Raw genomic sequence first — 23,142 nt, forward strand, 5'->3', positions numbered from 1 at the left:
GTCACGCAAACAAGTCGCTCCAACTGAGCCAACTTGCCCGCCTACGGACGGAGCCATCGATGGCACCTGATTGAAAAATAAACACACGCAACTTTATTAGTCCAAAGTATGATCCATAAAAGTAATGGGGCGGAAACGTCGATACGGACATTCAGCCGGAACGCGGTGGAATCGCAGGCAGGCCAACCGGCACCCGTGTGTCCGGCAGAAAGTATCGCTTCGACGCGTGTCGCTCCAAGTCCCCGATTATAAAAGCTCACCCACAAACGTCTTTTCTTTTAAAAAAACTATATTTTTCACATCAATCGATAATATTAATAAAGTGATTAATAGAGAGTGGTGCTTGGCTCTAATTCCACAAAGTTGTCTAGGCAAACTCGACTGACGGCCCTTCGTACTCCCTACCCTATATCCCTACCTGGACGCTCTAAAGGAACTTAATCTAGCCGTCAATCCTTGCACACACTAAACAGAATGGCAGCCAGGCCTAAGGGCCTGGCTCCCAGAGCACTCATAGGACTTTGTTTAGGGGGCCTGTTGGTGCTACTTTGCAATGGTGCTGACGCCGCGGCAGAAGGGCAGCGCACCCTGCCCCGTCCCGCTGCAAAGCAGACGCTCAAGCTGCACAGGCCTCCACGGTCGCCGCTGGAGCCAAGCTCACCCAACGCTCCTACCTCACCGCCAGCGTCACCACCGATGTTGCGGTCCATGGAAGGTGAGGCCATCGACACGTATATTACGCTCCATAGGAAAGCCTATACAAATACAGCGCTCGATTATAATTTTTTTAGAAAACCTATAATGTGTTTGCTTTTGTAATTCGTTGTAATGCCCTGAAAGTGAAGGGTAACGCCTTGCCGCCGACAGCTGTTTGGTAAAATCTGATCGTTACAACAATATTCATTTCCCTGTATCATCATCAGAATTCTTTAGTACATGTATAATGGGGCCCCTGATCCTTAGCTAGGTAGCGAAAACAAAGAGGTTAGCAGCAGCGAGCGTACATCCCCCGGAAAGCGAAAGGACCAGAGCCTAACCACACGTTTTATTTTGGTACGTTTGAATCTCAGACATTCACGGCCTTCAGCGGCTCCAATTCTTTGTGCATATCTGCGGCTACCCCCGAAGCGACCCTCATTGATTCGTACGTTCCTATCAAGCAGCGGCAACCATGCTGCTTACGGTCGTTTTGAGTACTAAAGTCATTTAACAATTCAATTCAATTCAATATACAGCAGCTATCATTGTTCCAGGCGGCAACGCGCAGGAAATTCCGTCTTCATGCTTGTTGGCGCGCACGCTATGCACTCGCTTTTCCAGTTCCACTAGTACTGGCAGTACTAGTAAGACCAGCCACCCTGTGGGACACATCCGTTGTTGTTATCTAAACTAGATAATACAATTGAAGCGTGATTGGTACTTCTCCAATCTCCTGCGCTTTGTTCCCTTTTGCCGGCCGTAGCCGCGCTGCAGCAGTGTTTGTTATCCATTCCCCACGGATTCATTTGTCACACATCCAGTCCAACCTCACCTTGCCATGTTGCCTGCACTCGCGAACACTCACAACCGCAGGCGAGCTGAATGTGATCGTGCTTGAATCTGACGGATACTTAACCTATTTGCGACACGACGATGGCGGTGTCACCAATGTGCTGCTTGACGATGAAGAAGCCGAGAAATACTCCGGGCAGCGTGTCCGCATCGAGGCTTTGCCGGACACACCTTCCGACTATGACAATCTGGAGGCGACGAACGGAGAGGAGATCCCAGCCAGAAGCTACCGCCGCCGGATGCAGGCCACTGCAGTCCGCGCCCGGGTGGCTGAGAGTTTCGGCTTTGCGGGTGGCGCAGATCAACAAGCCACCGTCAAGGACGTGACCACCGGTCAACAAGTACTGAACATCACCAGCGTCGTGTTCCTTCTCAAGTTCTGCAACTATAATCAAGAAACCCTCAGTTCGTTGCGGAATTTGTACGCCAATGGCCCGAACACCGCCCCCAACGAAGGCACAGTACAAAACTACTTCAATTATTGCTCCCGAGGAGCCGCGCGCCTGTCAGCAGCCAACCAACTATTCTTTGAGGTTAACGTGAGTCAGTTCTGTTGTCAACAATAGTGTGTACATATTATTTTTAGGTAGGGACGATCTTTGTCTAATATACCAGGGCACGATCTACAAAAGACACATGTTTTTTCAATTACAGACGACCGTATCGTAGATTTCACGTGCTGCATCATGATTTCATTCCGGCGCGGTTGTGTCCCCCCCCCCCCCAAACCCTACAAACAGCTGCCGTGCACTGGAGTGTGGGGACCGAAGAGTGCTCCTTTCGACTTTAGGAACAGTTGCGGAGACCCGGTGAGTTGCGCGCGCGCATGTGTGTATGTGTGTATGTGTGTATGTGTGTGTATATATGTGTGTGTATGTGTGTATATACATGTGTGTATATATGTGTGTGTATGTGTGTGTATGTGTGTTCGGGGAGGGGAATTTGGAGCGAGCCCGGGCGGATCGGTGAACATTCGTTATGTCTGTAAGACCATCTGTAGATCGCACCTTGGTGCAATAGAATGCCGTTCTGGGGCGGTCCAATCTAATCTAACGTATCAGGGCACAACCTGTAAAGGCGTTCAAAAAGTTTACAGTTGTACAGAATACATTAATGATGTATACACACAATAGCTGAACTAACTCGTGGCCGTCGCAAGATCACAGCTATTGCAAAATTGCACACGCACGTTAACTGCCAGGCCGTGCGTGCACGTGCGTGCTGCTGAGGGACGTACGGACATGTCACGCTGCAGGAAGTTTGTTCCGCTGAGCCGAGCCTTTGATGCCCACGTGCATCAGCAGCGTGCTTGGACCTCTGCAACTTACAGTCCCCGCCCCGCCTTTTCCTTCCGTTCTTGCTGTCTGAGCAGGAGATCTACGCGATGCACGACCTCGCGGAGGCTTATGTGCAGGACACTCTCCGGGTTAACATCTCGGGTATTAAACAACGTGTCATGGTACTGCCGCCGTTGGCATTCTGTGGTAGAAGTTGGGGAGGTGAGTAGATATACTTCTGTAAAATTGAGGAATGTCTATAGACCACCTATCCTCAGGCCTATCTATTAGTACACCAGGGCACGATCTTTAGGCCATTCTATGCAAGGAATCTATATAGATTTATTTCGCGGTCCTATCTGTTATACGATAACGCGACCTATAGGCGATACAATTTATCAAAGGATGTGACTTTCGGAGAACTTGATTATCACGCGAGTAAATTATGTTATCGACAAATTGGTGAAAACCGTGAATTCCCAAAACCTTGCATCCCTCCGTATGCCCCGTAACACACACCAGGGCCCCCAGAAAGGTTTTCTTCCTTTTCTTTTTGATAAGTGATGATGATGATATGCGCTGCTGCATGCACCATCCTCCCTCAGGCTTGGCGAACCTGGGCTGTCTAGGAACCAAATGCTTCACATGGATTGCATATTTTCACAGGAAGATCTTCTTCCACGAGATGGGTCACAACTACGGGCTTCATCACTCAAACGTTGAAGGGGGCGGCGAGTACAGCGACTACTCGTGTGCGATGGGATAGTAAGTAGTTCCGCCCCCCGTGCGCTATGTACGCCAACTCGCACATGCTGGCGATCTACCTATGGATTGCATGTGTACATGTATTGTCAGCTAGCTGAACACGGAACGTCTGTCTCCGTTTGCGCCTACCTACCTACCTACCTACCTACCTACCTACCTACCTACCTACCTACCTACCTACCTACCTACCTACCTACCTACCTACCTACCTACCTACCTACCTACGAGAGCCACTTCCATGGTTTTCGATCATGGAAAGCACCCATGCACGCAGTACTGCATGTGCACAACTAAATGTCCTGTTGCTTGACCGACTTCGGATCTTAGGAACCCTGACGATCTCCAGCAATTCTCAAAACGCAGTTAGGAGGACGCAGCGATCTGGGCTGGCCATGACAAACAAACGTATATGATCCCTGTGTGCATGTGCATCTGCAGCGGGTACACCTGCTTGAATGCCCCGAACTCCTGGCGCATGGGTTGGTTGCAACCCATTGCTGGCGGCGACCTCAACGGAAGCACATTGCCTTTTGGACAGTGGAAGAAATTTACGCTTCCTGTCCAGGTCAAGTCTTTGCAGTCCTACCTACGTATCTCGCCGGATTGGAAGCTGGGGCCCAACCAGGCATTCACATCGTGGTCTACACCCGTGCCCATATTCTTTGTGTCCTACCGCGTTAGGGAGGACCCCTTTGAGTATTTTAATGACAATAACCCACTCGCCAACACTAGTGGAAAAGTATGGTTGTACAAGTTCAACGGAACACAGGTGCGTCCGTGAGAGAGAGTGTGAGCGTGCGAGCGTGCGGGAGTGAGGGCGCGTCACGTGATGAGGGAACGTGTCTGGGCCGGGGCGGGGCGTCACGTACAACAGCCTGTTTAGCCCCAGGGTCGTCGATGTGCCGCATATTTCGCGTAGATAGCTTGTCTGTCATTAATATGCAACTTTCAGCAACATTCCGTCAGAGTGACCTATCTTTTTGCAATACATAAACATTTACCGATATATAGCGTCTGTAAATTTATTTGATCGCCAATCCCTAGATTGCGTTCAGTCCTGGTACATTAGACATGGGCGGCCCCCAGCTAAGAATGTTCCAGGGTACGATTACACTTTCACTTTCGGTGTAATATCGCCCATCGGATCCAGCGCCTTGCTTCTGCTCCTTCACCCTCAAGAACTAAACCCCTAAAGGTATCAATCCAATGGTATGGCGCAGATATATAGCTTTCGATATATAGAAGTTTTTATCCACTGCAATGAACGAGGCCCGACGACGCCCACTCGGGATGAACCCTTCTTCTGCTTCCTTCGCGCCTCGCCCACTCTTCTTACTCGCTCTCGTGTTCCTGAGTGCAGGCTGCCAACTCCTGGGTAAAGTCAGAGCAGTTGGGAAGCTATTGGGCTGGCGAGGTGTACAGAGATGATAACTGGTCTGGCCTCGTCGTGAAGGTCCTCGACGCTAAAAGGACCCTGGACGGTTATGCCATCGTGTCAGTTTGCCGTTCCGGCGGGCCCAAGGAGGCGCAGGGAGGGAACTCCTGCAGCGATGGCCGCGATAACGACTGTGATGGCCTGGTGGTGAGTTTATGGTCGGGAAGGGCCCGGGCTGGTGCCCGTCTGTACAATTAATGTAATATACATATATATATGCACATATATATGCACATATATATATGCACATATATATGCACATATATATAAAACCCTATATATAAAACCCTATATATATGTTTTTTGTATGTGTGTGCGTGTGCTCGCGCACCCATGCTGGCTAGTCAGTTGTGTGTCGTGGGAGAGGGGGCCAGAAACCTAGGTCGGGTGTCGGCTGCCCTGATTTCACATTAATTGTACCAAATGCACACCAATGCGTGTGTTACACGTGTGCCACATGCCTGCCGCACACACATACATACACACACACACACACACACACACACACACACACACACACACACACATACACTCTCACACACACACTCACACACACACAAAGCACCGTCTGCTGCTGTACCATTTTCTGCATCATCTGCTGTACGGCCACTACGGATGGTGGCGCAGCGAGCAGCACATTGCACCGCAGTCTGTTTTCCTTATCGCCAAACAGATCGTGCCCGCCCTGGTAAATTTTGTAGTTAACCGTCCATTCTTTTATACCAGGATGCAATCTATAGGCGATTATTAGATTTCACAGATGTGCAATGCCAGTCAACATTCATTCAACAAATTTCCTTTCCAGCTGGAAAGGAAATTCACTCTGCAGAGTGAATCCCCAACACAGCACAACAGCAGTAAAGTGGTATTTGTAAACAATATCTCCGTCCCGGCTGCCTGTCGCCCTTGCACGAAAATCTGCAGGATCAAGCCGACCCAGACTGCAACGGGGTGATGAACTCGCCATCACCGCCACCATCACCCCCACCACCACCCAGCCCACCACCGTCACCGCCACCATCACCGCCTCCGTCACCGCGACCTCCTCCTACCCCACCGCCGACACCGAAGCCGCCACGGCCGCCGCCACCAAGGCCGCCGCCAAGGCCACCGCCACCATCGCCACCTCGGCCAGTAAGCACCAGTAAGACCCCAAAGCCGCCGCCGCCAAGGTTGTCCCCTCCCTTGAGGTCGCCCCCACTGGGAGCCCCAGTACAACGGGTATCTCCAAGCCCGCCGTCCCCGGCCCCGCCGCGGCCGCCGTCACCGAAGCCGCCGACACCGAAGCCGCCACGGCCGCCGCGCCCATCTCCAGTGCGGGCCCCACCACGCCCGCCGCCGCGACCACGCCTAATCCAGCTTGGGTCCCCGCCCCCCAAGAGCAGTGGTTAAGCCGGGCTCTACCTCTGGAGAGTTCAGGTCCAGGTTGCTTGTAGCTGCAGAATGAGAGGCTGGATTGCTGCCGCGCTCTGGCTCTGAGATGCACCGCTGAAATATTGGCTTCGTTCTCATGCTAAGCGACTTGACTCTGTGCATAAATGTGCATAGGATAACGGCAAACCGCCAGATGCTATCATAGTAGTTCGCCTGGTAGACGAACATGTGCTTTGGCGGTGTGCTAATCCCTGGACATTTACTGCTACGCTTATTACCTGCATGTTGCGTTTTGTGATTTTTGGTTAGGCAACTTTTAGTGGTTGCAAGTGGATTGCAAGCCGTACGTCCCGTACTGTGTGACAGTTAGGCAGGGGGACAGTGCATGCATGCAGGGCCCCCTACCCGGGTGTGCGCACGTCCCCCTGGATAGGATACTTAGGTCAGTAACCTATCCGGGTGAATGCTGTGAGGCATCGCGTCGCTGTGATAAATAATTTTATAATACTTGAGAAGTTCTGTGTGTACCTCATTTAACTGTCATGTTCTACTTACTAAACTGTTCTCTGTAAATGAATTTCCACAACTCTGTTCTCTAGATCGAGCCCTACAAACCTCGCGCATCGCGCCGTTTCCTTCATCGCGCGCGGCTCAGATCAATGAAACACGCTGGTGACCCACGCTCTAATAATATCCCACTAGACTAGTAATCCCTTTTCACCCTCACACTAACTGGTGCTGGTGACCCACGACACTATCGCTGTCGACGCTCCACGGCCGTACAGTCCGTGGGGCCCCCCCACTAGCCGCGGCGGCTCATATCCTGTATTGTATGCCAGGCAGAGGTCAGGGGAAGTGCACTTGCAAACGGGGCATACGATAACACCAGGTCAGACCAGCAAGAACTGCAAGCGTAGAGCTAAGGATAAAGTGTTTTTTTTTGCCACGCGCATGACTGCTTTGGCCTTCCACTGACTCCGCACGTCTGTTGTATCACGTCTTTTTCAGAAAAGAACCGATCGGCGGATGTCAGATCCCGTTATACCCAGGATACTACAACGTCGAGCCCACGTCGCGGGTGTGGGGAAGCCGTGTGGCGACGGCCACGGGTTGCTGACTCCGGCCTGCATACAAACGAACAAACTTGGTATAACGCCTGTCATAAGCTCGATATGCCACGCCCTATGCCACTTCTTAAAGAAACCACCAAGAGGTTATTTGACACAGATGGGCATTCACCTGCAAACACACACGCACACAGACACACAGACACACAGACACACAGACACACAGACACACAGACACACAGACACACAGACACACAGACACACAGACACACAGACACACAGACACACAGACACACAGACACACAGACACACAGACACACAGACACACAGACACACAGACACACAGACACACAGACACACAGACACACAGACACACAGACACACAGACACACAGACACACAGACACACAGACAATCCTGACTGGGATCCTTGACCTTCATGATCGAGTGAAGTTGGTAAGGCAGAGCTATTGTTCGTATTCACCCAACCAACAGAGGCAATTTCGCTTACTAATTGCCTCATTATCATGCAATTGGAAGTTTCGTTTGAAGCTTTGTTTTGCTGTAGGGCTGGGTAGTATACGCCGTACAAACAGGTGCGGTGCTGGTCCGTCGGGAAGGTCGCCGGGATTGCGGGAAACCGACGGCGCTAGGCGGCGCGAGTCACTCCTGGACCTTCCCTAACTCGTCGGGCGCGTTGGATGCGGGCGCTTGAGCCATGGCGAAATGCTCCCCAGGGAAAATCGTTTTGGGAGATTCTCAGGCTCCCCACGGGGAGAGAGCCTGAGGGGGTACAAAGGGCCCTCCCTAACGGCAGAGGTCCTCACGGCACTTGGAGATGCAGCCATAGCTGCAGAAACGTCATCTGCCAACAAGCGGTGCCTAATCGCCGTTTGCATCAACATTACTGTAAACCAAGCAGCTTTACGTTCAATCTATGCCAGAAATAAAGCAAATCAGGCGAGCCTGAAGGTTCTTGGACAAGCTTAACATGCAGCGCTTGAATGCTTTCGTGGCTTGTTACACGAAAGACGGTTATTAGTAGTCTTTGGCAAAGTTACGATCGTTCCAAGCAAGACGTGGGCAAGACACCTGGAGGGAAAAGGAAGAACGAACGGCGGAACACTTTTTCGCGGGGTAACAAGAACTTATTTGGAGTTATGGTCGGCTATGCGTGTGTACGCGGTAGCTGCCGTACAGTACGGCACACACCACCGTCAAAAGATACGTTTTGCTCTCTCTCTCTCTCTCCGCGGCAAGCTCTTCAATTTTATTCCAGTAATTTTGCGTTATCCAATCTCTGACAAATACTGAAGGAGCTTTGATACTTCTTTCATTCTTTCCTTCGTTTCCTTCATTTCTAATTTGCTAAAGCGGTTATGATCTACGTTTACTCCGTAAACCTTTTACAAATACACGCTGAAGCGCATTCCCAGCTGCGAAAACGCGGGAATAAACACCTAAGCTAAACGATGATGATGATGATCCATGGAGGCAGCTTGCTTGGTTGCTCCACTTCTGAAGCTACCGACAGCTGGCGAACCACGCACACGCGCGCGTGCAGAGATACATCCGCGCACAGAGGGGGACCAATCAAACACGCGTATCATTCTGTACGGCATTGATTGTGCACGTGCTGTAAGATCCTACATAACTGCAGCGGGCGCACATACAGACATACAGATGTACATACATACATGCGAGCTGACCAGGAACTAAGTTGATGCGCCGTTGATCCGCTAGATTTGGTTGGATGCTGGTGGTGAGTTGCCGAACCCAACGAATACATTCTGAAGTCGGATGGGGTGACGGATTAGGGTGCCCCTCTAGCAGGGGAGAGCAGGGACTGCCCCGGGAAAGGGGGCCGCTGGCGAAGTTAACCACCCTGTAACAACATACATACATGCAGACATGCATACAGACAGACGGCAGGCGGCTGGCAGAGGTTAAGGCCTGACTTCTGCTCCCAGTCGACCCAGTCGACCCGGGTTCAAATCCGCCTGCCGGCTCCTCGGGTGTTTGAGGAGTGATGAAATGGGAGGTGGCGCCCCATCATATGGACGGTGTAGGACGTGATAATATCAACTTGCGAGCTGACCAGGAACTAAGTTGATGCGCCGTTGATCCGCTAGATTTGGTTGGATGCTGGTGGTGAGTTGCCGAACCCAACGAATACATTCTGAAGTCGGATGGGGTGACGGATTAGGGTGCCCCTCTAGCAGGGGAGAGCAGGGACTGCCCCGGGAAAGGGGGCCGCTGGCGAAGTTAACCACCCTGTAACAACATACATACAGACAGACATACAGATAGACATGCATACCGACATACGGACATACATAGACATACAGAGGCGGACATACATATAGACATACAGACATACGGACGTATAGACGTACAGAGGCAACTCGTTTGGGCAGCTGGGTGGGAAAAAGTGCTCCCCGCTGCGGGCCCCATCACACCAAGGGCCCCCCAACCCAGTAATGGACTTGGGTCCCATCCGTATGTATATCCATGCATCCACCCACCGGCGGAAGGAAAAGCCCTGCCTAGCCAAATTCATCCATCTCGTGCACCCTTCCATTCCCAGGAGCTACACAGAGGTAGAGAGCAGCAGCCCGAATCAAAACCCCAAGTTAACACAAGATCCAGGAAGTGAAGTTGCCCCTCGACCCCTTTGTTGATTCCGATATCAAAGAAAACACACAGGCGCCCCTTCGCTGGCTGAAAAGTAAGCTTAGGTGCCCCCCCCCTTGGTAGTTTTGGGTGCGCGTGGTGGTCGCTTCTTAGGGCGCTTTGCTGCCGGTGCGCGGTCCTGCGGCGGGGGTGGCACCCCCTGCGGCGGCGGCGGCGGCGGCGGAGATGCACGCTTTGGCAGCCGCGGCGGCGACTTCAGCGGTGTGATTCGCGGTGGCGGTGGCGATGGCGGCGGCGGCGGCGGCGGCGGGGATGGCGGCGGTGACGGCGGTGGTGGCCGTGGTGGCGGTGGTGGCGATGGCGATGGGGGTACTCGCCGCGTTAGTGGGGTTGGGGCTGAAAGCGACGCCGGTACACCGCTGCAGTCTGGGTCCGCATCATCCTGCGGTGCACAGCCAACATCATCAGAACCATCATCATCATCATCATCATCATCATCAATCATTCAGCAGTATTGCTTACCAAGCATTCTGCATTTGCTCACCATGAGACCATCGCAATCGTTGTCGCGACCATCAGAACACGAGTTCGTGCTGGCCTGGTATTCCGACTCGCCACTGTAACGGCAGACGGTAACGGTGGCGTTGCTGGCTGACAGCGAATTGACTTGTATGAGCAAGCCGTACGTTTGACTGGTCCTGAACTCGTTGTCGGTATTTAGCATAGCTTGCTGGACTGACCGCATGTACGAATTAGTGGCCTGTGGTGGGCCGCCAGGTACGGCGGGAAAGCAGTACGGGGACCAGCTCAGGACAAAAACGGCACCCACGATAGCGCAGTACATGTACATCAGGGCGGTACGAGGTTAATAATCGCTACCTGCCCCGGTAAACAACCCCCTGGCCTAACTTGATAAGAACGGCAACCACTGCGCGCCGAATACGTCGCTCCATAAAACAAACACATACACACACACACATACACACACACATACATACATAAGCACACATACACACATACACGCACACTCGCCTGTGTCCCCTGAAAGGTGTACACGTACACTCGGTTCGTAGCGGGACTGAGGTTTTCGAAAGGGGGTTCTTGGGTGCGCAGAGAGACGTAGAAGACAGGTGCAGGCGTCGAAGTGAGGCTCTTGGATTCAGTACCCTTGAGGACCCAGGTTGGGTCGATGCGGATGAAGGACTGCGGTGACTTGTTCTGGCCAGGCAGAATGAAGCGCCGAGGTCGCCCGACTTCAAATGTCGTACCGTTCAGGTCGCCCCCCGGGACGGGTGACAGCCAGCCCAGGCGCCACATGTTTGGTGTATTATAGCAGGTCCTGCCCCTGCGGTGGGCGTGTGTGCAGCGATAATGGTGGTGGGCGTTTGTTTGATGTCAAGTGGGCGAGGCGAGGCGAGGAGCGACGAGATCCAAAGCAGCAAACATTTGAAAGGTGGCTCAGTCTTCAGGCCGGCCCTTCCCTTCCCCACCTCTTTGCCCCGCCCTCGTCAGACACACACACACACACACACACACACACACACACACACACACACACACACACACACACACACACACACATACACACATATACATACACCGATTTGTTAATGCTGCCAACTTTCAATTCGCTTACAAAGTTCATTTGCACACGAATCATCGGGACATGATTAGGATCCGCATTATCTAAATACCACGGATTTTGGTATTATGTTCGTAGCTATCGACGTCAATACGGGGGTAGTTAGGGAAGTCATTAATAAAATTTTGCGATATCAAGCATCAATCATCACACAAAGCACGTATCAACAGCGACATGCATCAGAGCTTTCAGGGCAAAACATGGCCCGAACTCACAACACGACAACAACTACCTTACTACATCGATAGCACCCCACTACTCACTGGCCCATTGTGCAGGAAGAGTCGGCGTACTCGTATGCGACGCCCACGCGGCCCGAGTGCTGCAGCCCCAGGTTGTGGCCAAGCTCGTGCACGTAGGTGCTAGGGTCCTGAGAATAGCGGCCGTTGATCCAGGTATAGCAACGAGACCCGCTGCAACCAACCGAACCCATGCCTGCGCGCCAATGCATTTGGGTGCCATCATCAAGTGCTGCAAGTGGGCTCAGGGCTTGAAGGTTCTAGGCTTGAAGGGTTTTTTCCCTGCCCGTCGGTGTTGTCCACATAGGGGTGGGCCTGACAGCGTGGGCCCTCATCGCCCCGCATCATCGCTTCCCCTTGTTGTTATCGTACGACCCCCAACGAGCGAATGACGTACCATTATCAGGCTGCGACTGGGGTACTAATATTATCACGGCCACTGTAACTATTATGTTAATATCATTCTTTGCTGTTCTTCTATAACGCCTTCCGGAGTTCAGGGATCCAAGGGGCCCTACCTACGTATCTAATGCCGTGTGTGCTCCCGCCTTATTATGTATGTATGTATGTATGTATGTATGTATGTATGTATGTAGCTCCCGCCACCACCAGCCACCACTTGGCCACGCAAATGATGAGAAAGAAGAGTGGATATGACCTCCTGCACAACCTGACCAGTCAGCCAGCCGCGAGCACACACATATGAGCGTGTAGCCGCTGTGGCCGCTGTGGCCTCCGCCGCAGCCCTTCAGCGCGGCTGTGAAGTGACGATTCAGAGTGTGCTGGCCGGCCGGCCGGCAAGCTGAACGACCGCAGACCAGGTAGGCCCGGCCGGCAAGGCTTCTTTGCCTACCGCCAACTTGGCGCATGGCAGCACACACGCACGCACGCACACACGCGCGCCACCATGTATGCTCATTATTATTCCGTACCTGCCCAGAAGCAGTTCTGATTCACTTCATAGGGCAGCACTGCAATCCGTTGCTTGACGCTGGAGATATTTTGGCCCAGTGTATTCTGCACGTAGTCGTCGGCGAGATCCATCCAGGCATACAGCTCCTACATTGGGTGATGGTGATACCAGATAGATAGAGCGCAAGGGAACGACAAGTGAACGTTGTTGTATCACGTCTTTTTCAGAAAAGAACCGATCGGCGGATGTCAGATCCCGCGATACCCAGGATACTACAACGGCGAGCCCTGCCAAAAAGTGCCTTCCGAAACCCCCTGGGATGTCGGGAATGGCGGCTTTATATGCCTTCCATGGTAGGCGGCCAACAGATTTAGGGCTGCCTAACAACCCTATTGTGGCCACTGCATATTCTGCCATCCCTTTTTTATGAGCTAAGACTGATGGGGGCGGCGGAATCGCCCCCTCCCTCGGTGGAACAGAGCGGAGAAGGGAGCAGTGCGTCTCTGCTGCTGGCTGCTGCTTGATGCTGCGTCCGCTCGCGAAGTGATGCGGGTGTGTGCCTTGTTGTCTCTTCTCGCCTCTTCCTGTACCTTTCCCGTCTACATCTTGTTTGCGTTACGCGGCAGCATCAGCAGCAGTACCACTGCTCTGGACGTCAGGTGGTCGAAACCCCTGTAACACCATGCACTGTTTACTTTCACCATGTGCTATCCACACCTCTGCTTTTCAACAAAGAGCTTCAGGGCTTACTTTGCTTTGCGTCTTCCGCCCAACCGCAGTTTGCAACAGTGCCTTGCTCGCCCAGTCAAAATACGCAATGCAAGCAAGCAAGCAAATGCTGTCCAAGATAGATTTCTCGTCCTCCGTAACGACCTGCCTGCTGGGGTAGCTGGGGTCACCTATGGCATACAGTATGTCCGATTCTATAAGATCTCTTGTGGTGATGTTGTTAGGCATATCAACAGGCATCCACAGCTTTGGCATCATTCCTCGTTCCTTACGTGAGTCCACGCCTCACCACCTTACTGAACGACAACACATTTTTCACCGTTTTAAAAAGCGAAAAACGCATGCACGTGTTGCTGCTGGTCAGAATCACTGATTGAACTCTTCAATCATTCCGTCACCCCCACCCCCACCCGCATCTTCATGATGAGTCCCCAAGTGCTGAAGACCCCGTTTATGCAGGGGGGTGTGTGTGGCGTCGGCATGTAGGGCCAGGAAAAGCCACCCGACCCGCACCCCCCGTGTATGCATGTACGCGCATGCCAGGCCCGCTGCGTGGCATATTAGTGTCTTGTCGTATCTATCGCCAAAAGAGCCTCAGAACCCGCCGAGATCCAAGCAATGTACCACAGTGCTTGTTTGAAGCTCTTACGTTCACAACGCATTACAGGCGCTACAGGCAGTAAGGGCATGCGTGCGCGCGTGCTTACCAACGAGCTGTCGCACTTCTTCGCAAAGTCGTACGACCGTCCGCCGTACGTCCCCTCACACGGCAGCTGCATGTTGATGAGGGACCAGCAGGCAGGGCATGTACGGCGCTCGTCTGTAGCAGCAGCACTAAACAGGGTGCGGGTAAAACTCCTCGGACAGGTGCTCAAGTGGGATGATGGGAGAGAAAATTAGCGCGGTGGGGTTAAAAAAACGTAAATTTTATGAAAAAATCAACACCTCCGGAGGCGGGGACGAGACTCCGTCAGCCCCAACCGCTGCGCCCAGCTATAGATTTCACTACAGGCTCGCGAGCAGCCGTAAGAGAGCATCTGGCACACGCATGTACGGGTAAAGGATAGGGTGCGCATACATATGTACTACTATACACTTGTGTCGTACAGATGTACGGAATTTATGTGAGGTCAACACAAGACGTAAACGTTCACGCACCGAAACCTCAAAGATGAGCTGCGTGGCGTTCGTCATGCGGGTCGCGCCCTGAGAGCAGAAGCTCCAGTAGTTTTGCACCGTACGGGCAGTTGGCGGTGTGTCGGGACCGTTGAGCCAAAAATCCCGGAACGACGCGGCGGTGAACAAATTGTTCCAACCACAAAAGCTGAGCAGGAAAACGACGCTAGTGATGTTCCTCGCACCACTTGGCGCGTCCTTGGGAGCATCTTTACTTGCGAAACCGAAGCTCTCAATTATTTTGGCCCGCACTGGGGAAGTCTGCAGCCGTCGGCGGCGGCGATGGTGGGCTTTCGATGACTGCTCGTCGCCGACCGTCGTCGAACTCCTCGTCGTCGCTGCCGAGTCCTGGTCGGTAGTGGCGCCGTCACCTTCGCCGCCCGCTTCGACACTGAGCCGGACGAGCTGGCCAGCAAACTGCAGCGCCTCCGTCTCGTCCAGCAACACTGCAGTGACATCTCCGCTGCCATCCCGCAGTAATGTTTCCGTGGATTTTTCGTTGACAAGCACGTCCAGCTCGCCTGCAGACAACAAAACCGACGGACCCCGCAGCGTTGACCGTTCGATTGTTTGAACACGAGGCAAAGGGTAAATTGGGTGGAAGGGGTAGGTCAGCGCGCTGGTCTCGTTGTGGCCCCCATGCAGGTCGGCGCCGGCGCCGGGGGAACTACTACGGGCTTGCGGGTGCCATAAAAACGACGGGCAGAGAACTGACGTGCAAGTGGCCATAGGTAGATGACTACGTGTATAGCTCGGTGGGGCTCTCGCTGCAGCTTTAGTTGGACCCGACTGCCGGACAAGTGGTGGTGTGCATAAAAGAGTGTGTCGGGTTATTTACTGACCAAGCATAAAGACCCAACCAGCGCTGTTTTGACGATGAGATTATAGCTATAGCAGCTACATAAAATTCGTACTCTGTTTCGGCAACAAAAATGGCGAGTCTAAGAGGGCGAACAGGTCCGGGCCAGGTAAGCACATGTTGTAATACATTTTTACAAATTGTTATTTAACTGTCTATACAGCTGGTCCAGGTCGGCTGTATTCCCTATTCGACCTGTATGATTTGGACATGACCAGCCTTCCTTAGCGCAACCACGCGCAGCGCCCACAAAGCGGGGCCGTAGCCCAGCGTAAAACAGGCTCACCCTCTAACGTGGCAGCCTCTAACGCCGCTGGCATATTCGGGGCACGGGGACTTGGGGGAACTCGCGTGATTCTTGGGGATCGTGGCTTTTGTTGTCGTGCTGGTCTCCGAGGGGCAAGGGACAGCTGCAGAGGCGCATTCGGAGGAGATTCCGGTGGAGGCGGACCTGGTACGGGGGGGGGAGGGCTTGGTTCCAGGGGAACGCTTGGGGCCCGGGGGCTCCTGGGGGATCGAGGTACAAGCGCCCGTACGGGTCGCCGAGGCGCGAGAGATTGCTGGGTAGGAGCGCCGGGCAAATCTAACCAGTGGAGGCGTCTTAAACTTGTCGATGGATCGTCCTCGCAACTGCATGATGGCAGTAAAGAGGCTCCAAGGTAAAGCAAAGCGAGAGTTGCAAAAGCCCTGCTCGTACATTTGGTAACCATGGCGACGAAACCAAGGCTGAAGCAGCGTTGCTATGTTATATCAAGTTTCATATGTAGCCCTTAGATAGTTATGTTAGGCTTAACGCTTTTCCTGATCTCCGGGGAGCTTATAACCTAAACTGCAACGGTATCTTAAACCCCTAAGATACAACGACAACGTTTGTCCCCAAGTTACACCATCCTGATTCATACTAAGAAAATATGAAAGTGCAATAGGTAGTATCAATACGCTTCAGAATTCAAAAATGATTTGCACCAAGTCTTTGCGCGTTGTGAACCGACAATGTTCGTTTGCCAATCCGGTGCCCGTTACTCTCCCTCCAGTGCCCAACCGCGCTCTTCCAGCCCTCATGCCCAGTAACCCCGTATGTGCTTTTACATTGAAAAATAAAGACACCGTGTCTGAGACCAAGTAGTGCAGTTCCAGCGTCTTCCAGCACGCTCCGAAAAAAGGAAGGGAACCGTGGCATGCAAAGTGTTAGAAGGGGCATTCCATTTCATATTCAGTCAGTTCATTGAGAAGAAAAAATATGTAGTCGTTAAGGCATGAATTCCGTGGTTTAGTTGTCCGCAGCCGACTCATCTGTTCTCACGCACGACGAAGCGACGTCTTTTGCGACAACTTGTATTATACCAAATTGTCGCAGTGACATACAGAGCCCGTGGTTTGAATCAGAGCTGCTAAATGCTCAGAACTGAGGTAGCTGCAAATCCGCCGCAAGCGTCCACCCTGCTGAACCGGCTTATCCTATCGGGAAACTGCTAATGCTGCTGCTGGTCCATTACCCCAGAGCCAAAATTATCATCTCCATGATGAGGATATACACAAATGTTGAAATGCAAACATGATCGCCCACGCATCCTGCACCTCCCCGCCTTATGAGGCCGAAAGAAGTTTCGGCTCCCGATACCCCAGAACGCCATGTTGGCCTGCATTTATACACTCGAAAGGGACAGCTCCAGCACGCATACACCGGCATGTACCCACCCACACAGATCATTCCCCCTCCCCCAAGTTCCAAAGTGTGAAAGAGTCTCCAGCCTACTCGACCGTTGTTTGACCTTTCCAAAGGAATTACAATCCGTTCGGGATATAGCCGTATTACGACGAAGGCTCCCGAGCCCCCAGCAAGCCAGCCAACCACGGACCACAAGCCGTATGAAGGCCTCGTCTCCCGGCACCTACACCCACACCCACACCACCGCACATCGCCCTCGTACGCCACGACCCACAAGCTACACCGGTTGGCTGCCCAACCAGGCACACCCGCACAAAAAAAAACATTATTTCAAAGCGCCATTTGAAAGTCGATACCATGTTAACCGAAAGCAGCACTATTACGCTGCTCCCTGCTCGTCCTGCCCTCCCTGCCGTACATTCAACAACTCTGCAGCCCCCCATCCTCCTCCCCGGTCTGAGACCGACGTCAACTGTTGCCCCGCCCCCCAACTGCTGTACCGCCCAGTGTTTAAGTTTTGTTAAAAAAAGGAAATCAATAAAATAGATTCGTTAAAAAGGATACATCGAGAGAGGGGGTTTTCGGCCCGGTCTAGGACTAGTGAAAAGGACACTGTCTAGGGTTTGTGCCCCCACCAGGAAGTCTCAACTCCATCTTCTGCCACACGCCGGGGGGCTCTAACATTGGGGGTGGGGGGCCCCTGGGGGCATGTGGATCTGCCGTACCCTCTTTGTGTGCCGCCCCCCTTGCGAGCGACCCCGCCCGCCTACCGGAAGCAACCGCGACCTCCACTGTGGGGTCTGAAACCGCTCCGAAAGAAGTTCTTATTGCGGCCGGGCGGATGGCTTGGAGGCTCTCGGCAAATCAACGCGGTATGTTACCGGGGGCCGCTGGGGGCCTCTTGCCGCTCCCCCCCGAGCACCTCACGGTCAAGGAAGAGTTTGTTAGCAGCAGCAGCAGCAGCAGCAGCAGCAACAGCAACAGCCCGAGGTGAAAAAACCAAATTCCTTGGCTTTTGAGTAACATTGATAATCCTCAAAACAAAAATCGCTGATCCGCGGGCCCTCCGACTCCGGCCCCCTCTACGCGGCCGCCGGCTGACCTTACAATGGAGGGGGAGGGGGAGGGGGAGGGGGAGGAGGGGGGTCCTGCTGGGCGGCACAGTCCACCCCACCTCGCCTCTCCCCAACCGCCGCCACCACCCCGGCCGCCCGCTCCTGCTCCAAAACATGCCGCAACACCACCTCCGCACCCGCCTTACTGAGTACGGCATTGTAGTTACGGCACTCCAGGTGCTGTACGCACTGCGGACAGCCCTTGGCGTACGGGCAACGGCACTCCGAAACCAGCTGATGTGCGCGCGCTAGCAACGCCGGAAATAGCGGCGCTGCCGCCGCCGACAAACCTATACCGCCGCGGTGCTTGTCGTACAGCAGCAATCGCTCGATGCGGTACCGCGCGTCGTACGGGTTGTCGCACTCAGTGGCCAGATCCCGCATGTTGGCGGTGAGGAAGAGGGGTGCCACGTTGAGCAGTGCGTGGTTGGCCCCGTGGCACCCCTCCCGGAAGGACAGCGCCCGCGCGGCGCACTCCCGCCGAGCTGAGGGCGGCACCCGCACGTAGGCCGCCTGCGTCGGGGGGGGTGGTAGGGGGGGGGTAGGGAAGGGGGTAGGGAGGGGGGATGGGGGGGGCGGGCGGGGGGGTAGGGAGAGGGGTTGGGAGGGGTGGTAGGGAGGGTGGTAGGGAAGGGGGTAGGGAAGGGGAAAGACGAACCACGAACGAGTGAAGCTGCTGCCAAGGAAAGAGTGTACAAGAAGTAGAACTGACAACCGCGGAAACCTACCTACCTACCTACCTAGCCGCCAAGACTAAAGTAAGAGCGGAAGAAAAGCAGTAGAGCCAAGCCGTAAAGAAGTAAGTGTGGAATGGAGGGAGGGAGGGGATGGGGGAGGGAGGGGGTGGGGGAAGGAGGGGGTGGGGGAAGGGACGGGAACTAAGCATATGATGTAGGTAGGATGATGACGCAACAAACAAACGAGCAGACAAGGTCCACAGCTGCCTCTATACAATTCCAAAGCACCCGCAAACTGCCACCAGCGCCAACACAGCCCTAGGTGCCCCACTAGGTGTAGCAGGTGCAGGAAGATGAACATCTGGCGGCAATCAGAGCCGGGAGGGAGGGGAGGGGGGGAAGTGGAGGGGGGAGGAGAGGGAGGCAGCGGGGCACGCGGGGGATGGAGGACGGCACCTCGCCTCCACCACCGCTTGACCGAAGTAACGGCGACGGTGGCCCAGACCCCACCCCACCCCACCCCACTCCACTCCATCCCCCACCTGTGTGTCGTACACGACGTCCGGCAAGAACAGGTCAACAGAGTCAAACACGCGGTTGCTGCCCCCCTGCCAAACGCGGTGGAAGCCCAAGTAGCGAACCGCCACCACGGCGCTCTCACAGCGGGCGGTTGTGGGGGCGGTGGGGGTGGGGGGGGTGGCAGCAGTAGCAGCCGCGACAGCAGCGGATGTGGAGGTGGTGGCGGCGGCAGAGGGTCCGGCGGGTGGCTGCAGCGGCAGTAGTCCCGCCGCGTGCTGGAGCGGGGCGGCGGCGGAGGAGGCGGGGTAGGCAACACGGCCACCTGAGCGGCACCAGCGGCACCAGCGAGTAAGTGAGGGCAGGAGTGGCAGTGGCGGCAGTGGCGGCAGTGGCGGCATTGAAGGCATTGAAGGCATTGAAGGCATTGAAGGCATATGGTATAAATTGCGGATGATGATGCTAAGGGCGACACACTGTCCGTGAACGAGCGATCCCGCACCACACCTCGGGCGGGACACACACGCAGGCAGACAACCGCACCACATGTCCCATCATCTGTGTATGTGCTGGTAACACCGCGGTTGCATTACCCAGACAGAGATAGGTGTAACGAGTGCACATACACGGTGGGGGGCACATACACATACAATACATACAATATATATATGTGATATACACAGACAGACAGACAGACACATATACATACATACAAAACACAGCCCCCAGCCCCCCAATGATACCCCCTCACCCGTAACGTGCACATCCGTGAAGTCGCGGATCTTGGTGTAGTACTTGACATCCGCCCGCCGTACCAGGGCCACCCGCTCACCGAGATTGAGCTGACGACACAAGTACGGCCGACCTTGGAACAAGTATACGGCACCGTCGTACACCTGCACAATAATTGTACATCGTACGACACGTTCGAGGTGGCGGTGCGCCATCGCCGCCCGGGCCGAAGGGCAGTTAGAGAAGGTGTGGAGGATAACGTGGCAGAGGGCAAGATGGCTGTGGAGGTGGAGGTGGAGGTGGAGGTGGAGGTGGAGGTGGAGGTGGAGGTGGAGGTGGAGGTGGAGGTGGAGGTGGAGGTGGAGGTGGAGGTGGAGGTGGAGGTGGAGGTGGAGGTGGAGGTGGAGGTGGAGGTTAACGGCAACAACGGCCAGCGGAAGCCTCTACAGCCGCACACACTCTCCCCACCCTCCCACACTCACCCATCTCACCCTCCCAACCCCCAACCCCTCCCACCTTTCCCCCTTTTCCCCCCTCCCAACCCCCAACCCCCCCGCACCTCCTCACCTGGTAAAATGCCGTACTGGCCTCAATCTCCTCCAGCGCCACCCCGCTGCCCTCATCCCATATCACGAACCGCTCCGGGTCAATGGCGCGGAGGCTCACTGCGGCGGCGGGCTGGTCGTGAGGGCCGCAGTACACCAGAGGGGCGGAGCACCCGGGGGGCTGAAGGGGGAGGTCGGGATGGTAGTGGTCCTCTAACCGCCGGGGGGCGTGGGGATGGAGTGGCGGAGGGAGGCGGGACGATAGGAGGCAGTTGGAGATCAGTTGCTGTACGGCAAGCGGCATGTTGTGTCCGAAGAGGGGCAGGTCCTGCTGCAGCAGCAGGGGGTGCTCCAGAGCGGCGCACAGCAGGTGCTGCTGCAGTACATCTGGCTGGTTCACATCAACCTGGGGGGGGGGGCCCGGTAGGGGGGCGGTAGGGGAAAAACCCTAAGTGTAGGGCGGGGGGGGGGCGGTAGGGGAGAAACTGGCAACTGCATGGCCATTTATCATTATATCTGTAACTCCGTAAATATACACATACTCTCGTTCTCTCAAAAGATACAAAAAGACACTTTTTCGCTTCTACCTCTTGTTTTTTCATTGTATACCATTTTTCATTACTTTTCATGTTACGTAAATCCCAACACTATACTGTTGCCCCTCCCATTTGTCCACATTCACCATGGACCCACACACACACACACACACCCGCCACCATCCCACCACAAAACAAAGGTCTGCGCATTCACACAAACCCACCCTACCCCCACACCCCCACACACACTCGCCACTTCCCGCTCTCCCCTCTCCACTCCTCCTTAACCAACACACATACTTACAGACACACACAGACATACATACACACAGACATACACACACGGACATACACACACGCCCCCCACCTGCACGCTCTCCACCGGCCTCCCGAACAGCTGCTCCGGGTGCCGTACCAGGTGCTGGTCTAGGGGGCCGTCAAACGCCACAAGCACACTGACACTGTCCCGCTCCCGCCGCCCCGCCCGACCCGCCTGCTGCCAGAGGGAGGCCACACTGCCGGGGAAACCGAGGTGACTGCATGGGGCAAGGGGGGAGAGAGGGGCACGAGCGTGTGTGTATGTGCGTGTGTATGTGCGTGTGTATATGAGCGTATGTGAGAGGTGGCTTAAGGGTGGGTGGGGGTATGTGTTATTTTTGGTATGCGTCGCGGGTACACGAGTTCGTGTGTATGTATGTATGTATGTATGTATGTATGTATATATGTATGTATGTATGTATGTATGTATGTATGTATGTATGTATGTATGTATGTATGTATGTATGTATGTATGTATGTATGACGTTGATTACACTGTGGGCTGAAAAGCCGGGGGCCCAGGGCCGAAGCACAGCGCGGGGGGCGGGTGCATACGGCTGGTTAGTCTCATGCACTCCGCCCCCGGGTCAGGCCGCACGGGAAACGACGGCCGGCACGCAACAGCGCTTGTTTGGCGCTCCAACTAGACGGGATCTATGCCCGTTGGTCTCCTAACATAAACGAAGTCGCAACTGGGGGGCTCTTCCTGCCGACCGAACGAACCGAGCATCTCAGAGAGCTCGCAACCAGGACCTGGGCGACCGGGAGCCCGACGAGTCATCCCGGGCTGGGGAGGTCACCAAGCTCAAAAATCCTCAAGCAAAAAAAAGAATGTATGTATGTATGTATGTATGTATGTATGTATGTATGTATGTATGTATGTATGTATGTATGACGTTGATTACACTGTGGGCTGAAAAGCCGGGGGCCCAGGGCCGAAGCACAGCGCGGGGGGCGGGTGCATACGGCTGGTTAGTCTCATGCACTCCGCCCCCGGGTCAGGCCGCACGGGAAACGACGGCCGGCACGCAACAGCGCTTGTTTGGCGCTCCAACTAGACGGGATCTATGCCCGTTGGTCTCCTAACATAAACGAAGTCGCAACTGGGGGGCTCTTCCTGCCGACCGAACGAACCGAGCATCTCAGAGAGCTCGCTACCAGGACTTGGGCGACCGGGAGCCCGACGAGTCTTCCCGGGCTGGGGAGGTCACCAAGCTCAAAAATCCTCACGCAAAAAAGAGCGCAAAGAGCTCACACCACAAGACGCCAAACAGCCTCCTGAGACTACTACCCTCCTCCGCCTCTCCCTCCCTGGGCTAGTCCAGGGGAGATAGCCCCCGTCGAGGGGGTAACACCGCACAAGTCCGCGCCCTT

The 23,142-nt window shown here is 54.5% G+C and overlaps 3 protein-coding genes across 3 annotated transcripts in view; 1 reads left to right on the forward strand and 2 right to left on the reverse strand.

Annotated features, from left to right (window-relative positions):
* Positions 1 to 474: 474 nt before the first annotated feature.
* On the forward strand, positions 475 to 6,382 carry VOLCADRAFT_97012 (uncharacterized protein; the record flags this gene model as incomplete). Its single annotated transcript, XM_002956012.1, has 8 exons — positions 475 to 715; positions 1,573 to 2,090; positions 2,924 to 3,050; positions 3,434 to 3,593; positions 4,032 to 4,362; positions 4,954 to 5,175; positions 5,953 to 6,162; positions 6,344 to 6,382. 8 exons carry the CDS (start codon positions 475 to 477, stop codon positions 6,380 to 6,382), a joined length of 1,848 nt encoding a protein of 615 aa, XP_002956058.1.
* Positions 6,383 to 8,933: 2,551 nt separating this feature from the next.
* Positions 8,934 to 16,359, reverse strand: VOLCADRAFT_97013 (uncharacterized protein; the record flags this gene model as incomplete). Its single annotated transcript, XM_002956068.1, has 9 exons — positions 8,934 to 9,002; positions 10,647 to 10,862; positions 11,165 to 11,447; positions 12,008 to 12,179; positions 12,916 to 13,042; positions 14,333 to 14,398; positions 14,784 to 15,322; positions 15,947 to 16,050; positions 16,112 to 16,359. 9 exons carry the CDS (start codon positions 16,357 to 16,359, stop codon positions 8,934 to 8,936), a joined length of 1,824 nt encoding a protein of 607 aa, XP_002956114.1.
* Positions 16,360 to 18,411: 2,052 nt separating this feature from the next.
* The window catches only part of VOLCADRAFT_97014 (uncharacterized protein), a gene marked incomplete at both ends in the record, with an annotated part of 15,751 nt that continues 11,020 nt past the window's right edge, over positions 18,412 to 23,142 (reverse strand). Inside the window, 7 exons of the mRNA XM_002956069.1 lie at positions 18,412 to 18,431; positions 18,504 to 18,957; positions 19,453 to 19,482; positions 19,664 to 19,962; positions 20,389 to 20,648; positions 20,929 to 21,320; positions 21,818 to 21,986. Of these exons, the coding sequence (XP_002956115.1) occupies positions 18,412 to 18,431; positions 18,504 to 18,957; positions 19,453 to 19,482; positions 19,664 to 19,962; positions 20,389 to 20,648; positions 20,929 to 21,320; positions 21,818 to 21,986 (1,624 nt within the window). The remainder of the gene's footprint in view (positions 18,432 to 18,503; positions 18,958 to 19,452; positions 19,483 to 19,663; positions 19,963 to 20,388; positions 20,649 to 20,928; positions 21,321 to 21,817; positions 21,987 to 23,142) is intronic.

The sequence above is a fragment of the Volvox carteri genome (genome assembly GCF_000143455.1).
Source record: "Volvox carteri f. nagariensis unplaced genomic scaffold VOLCAscaffold_57, whole genome shotgun sequence".
Lineage (NCBI taxonomy): Eukaryota > Viridiplantae > Chlorophyta > Chlorophyceae > Chlamydomonadales > Volvocaceae > Volvox > Volvox carteri.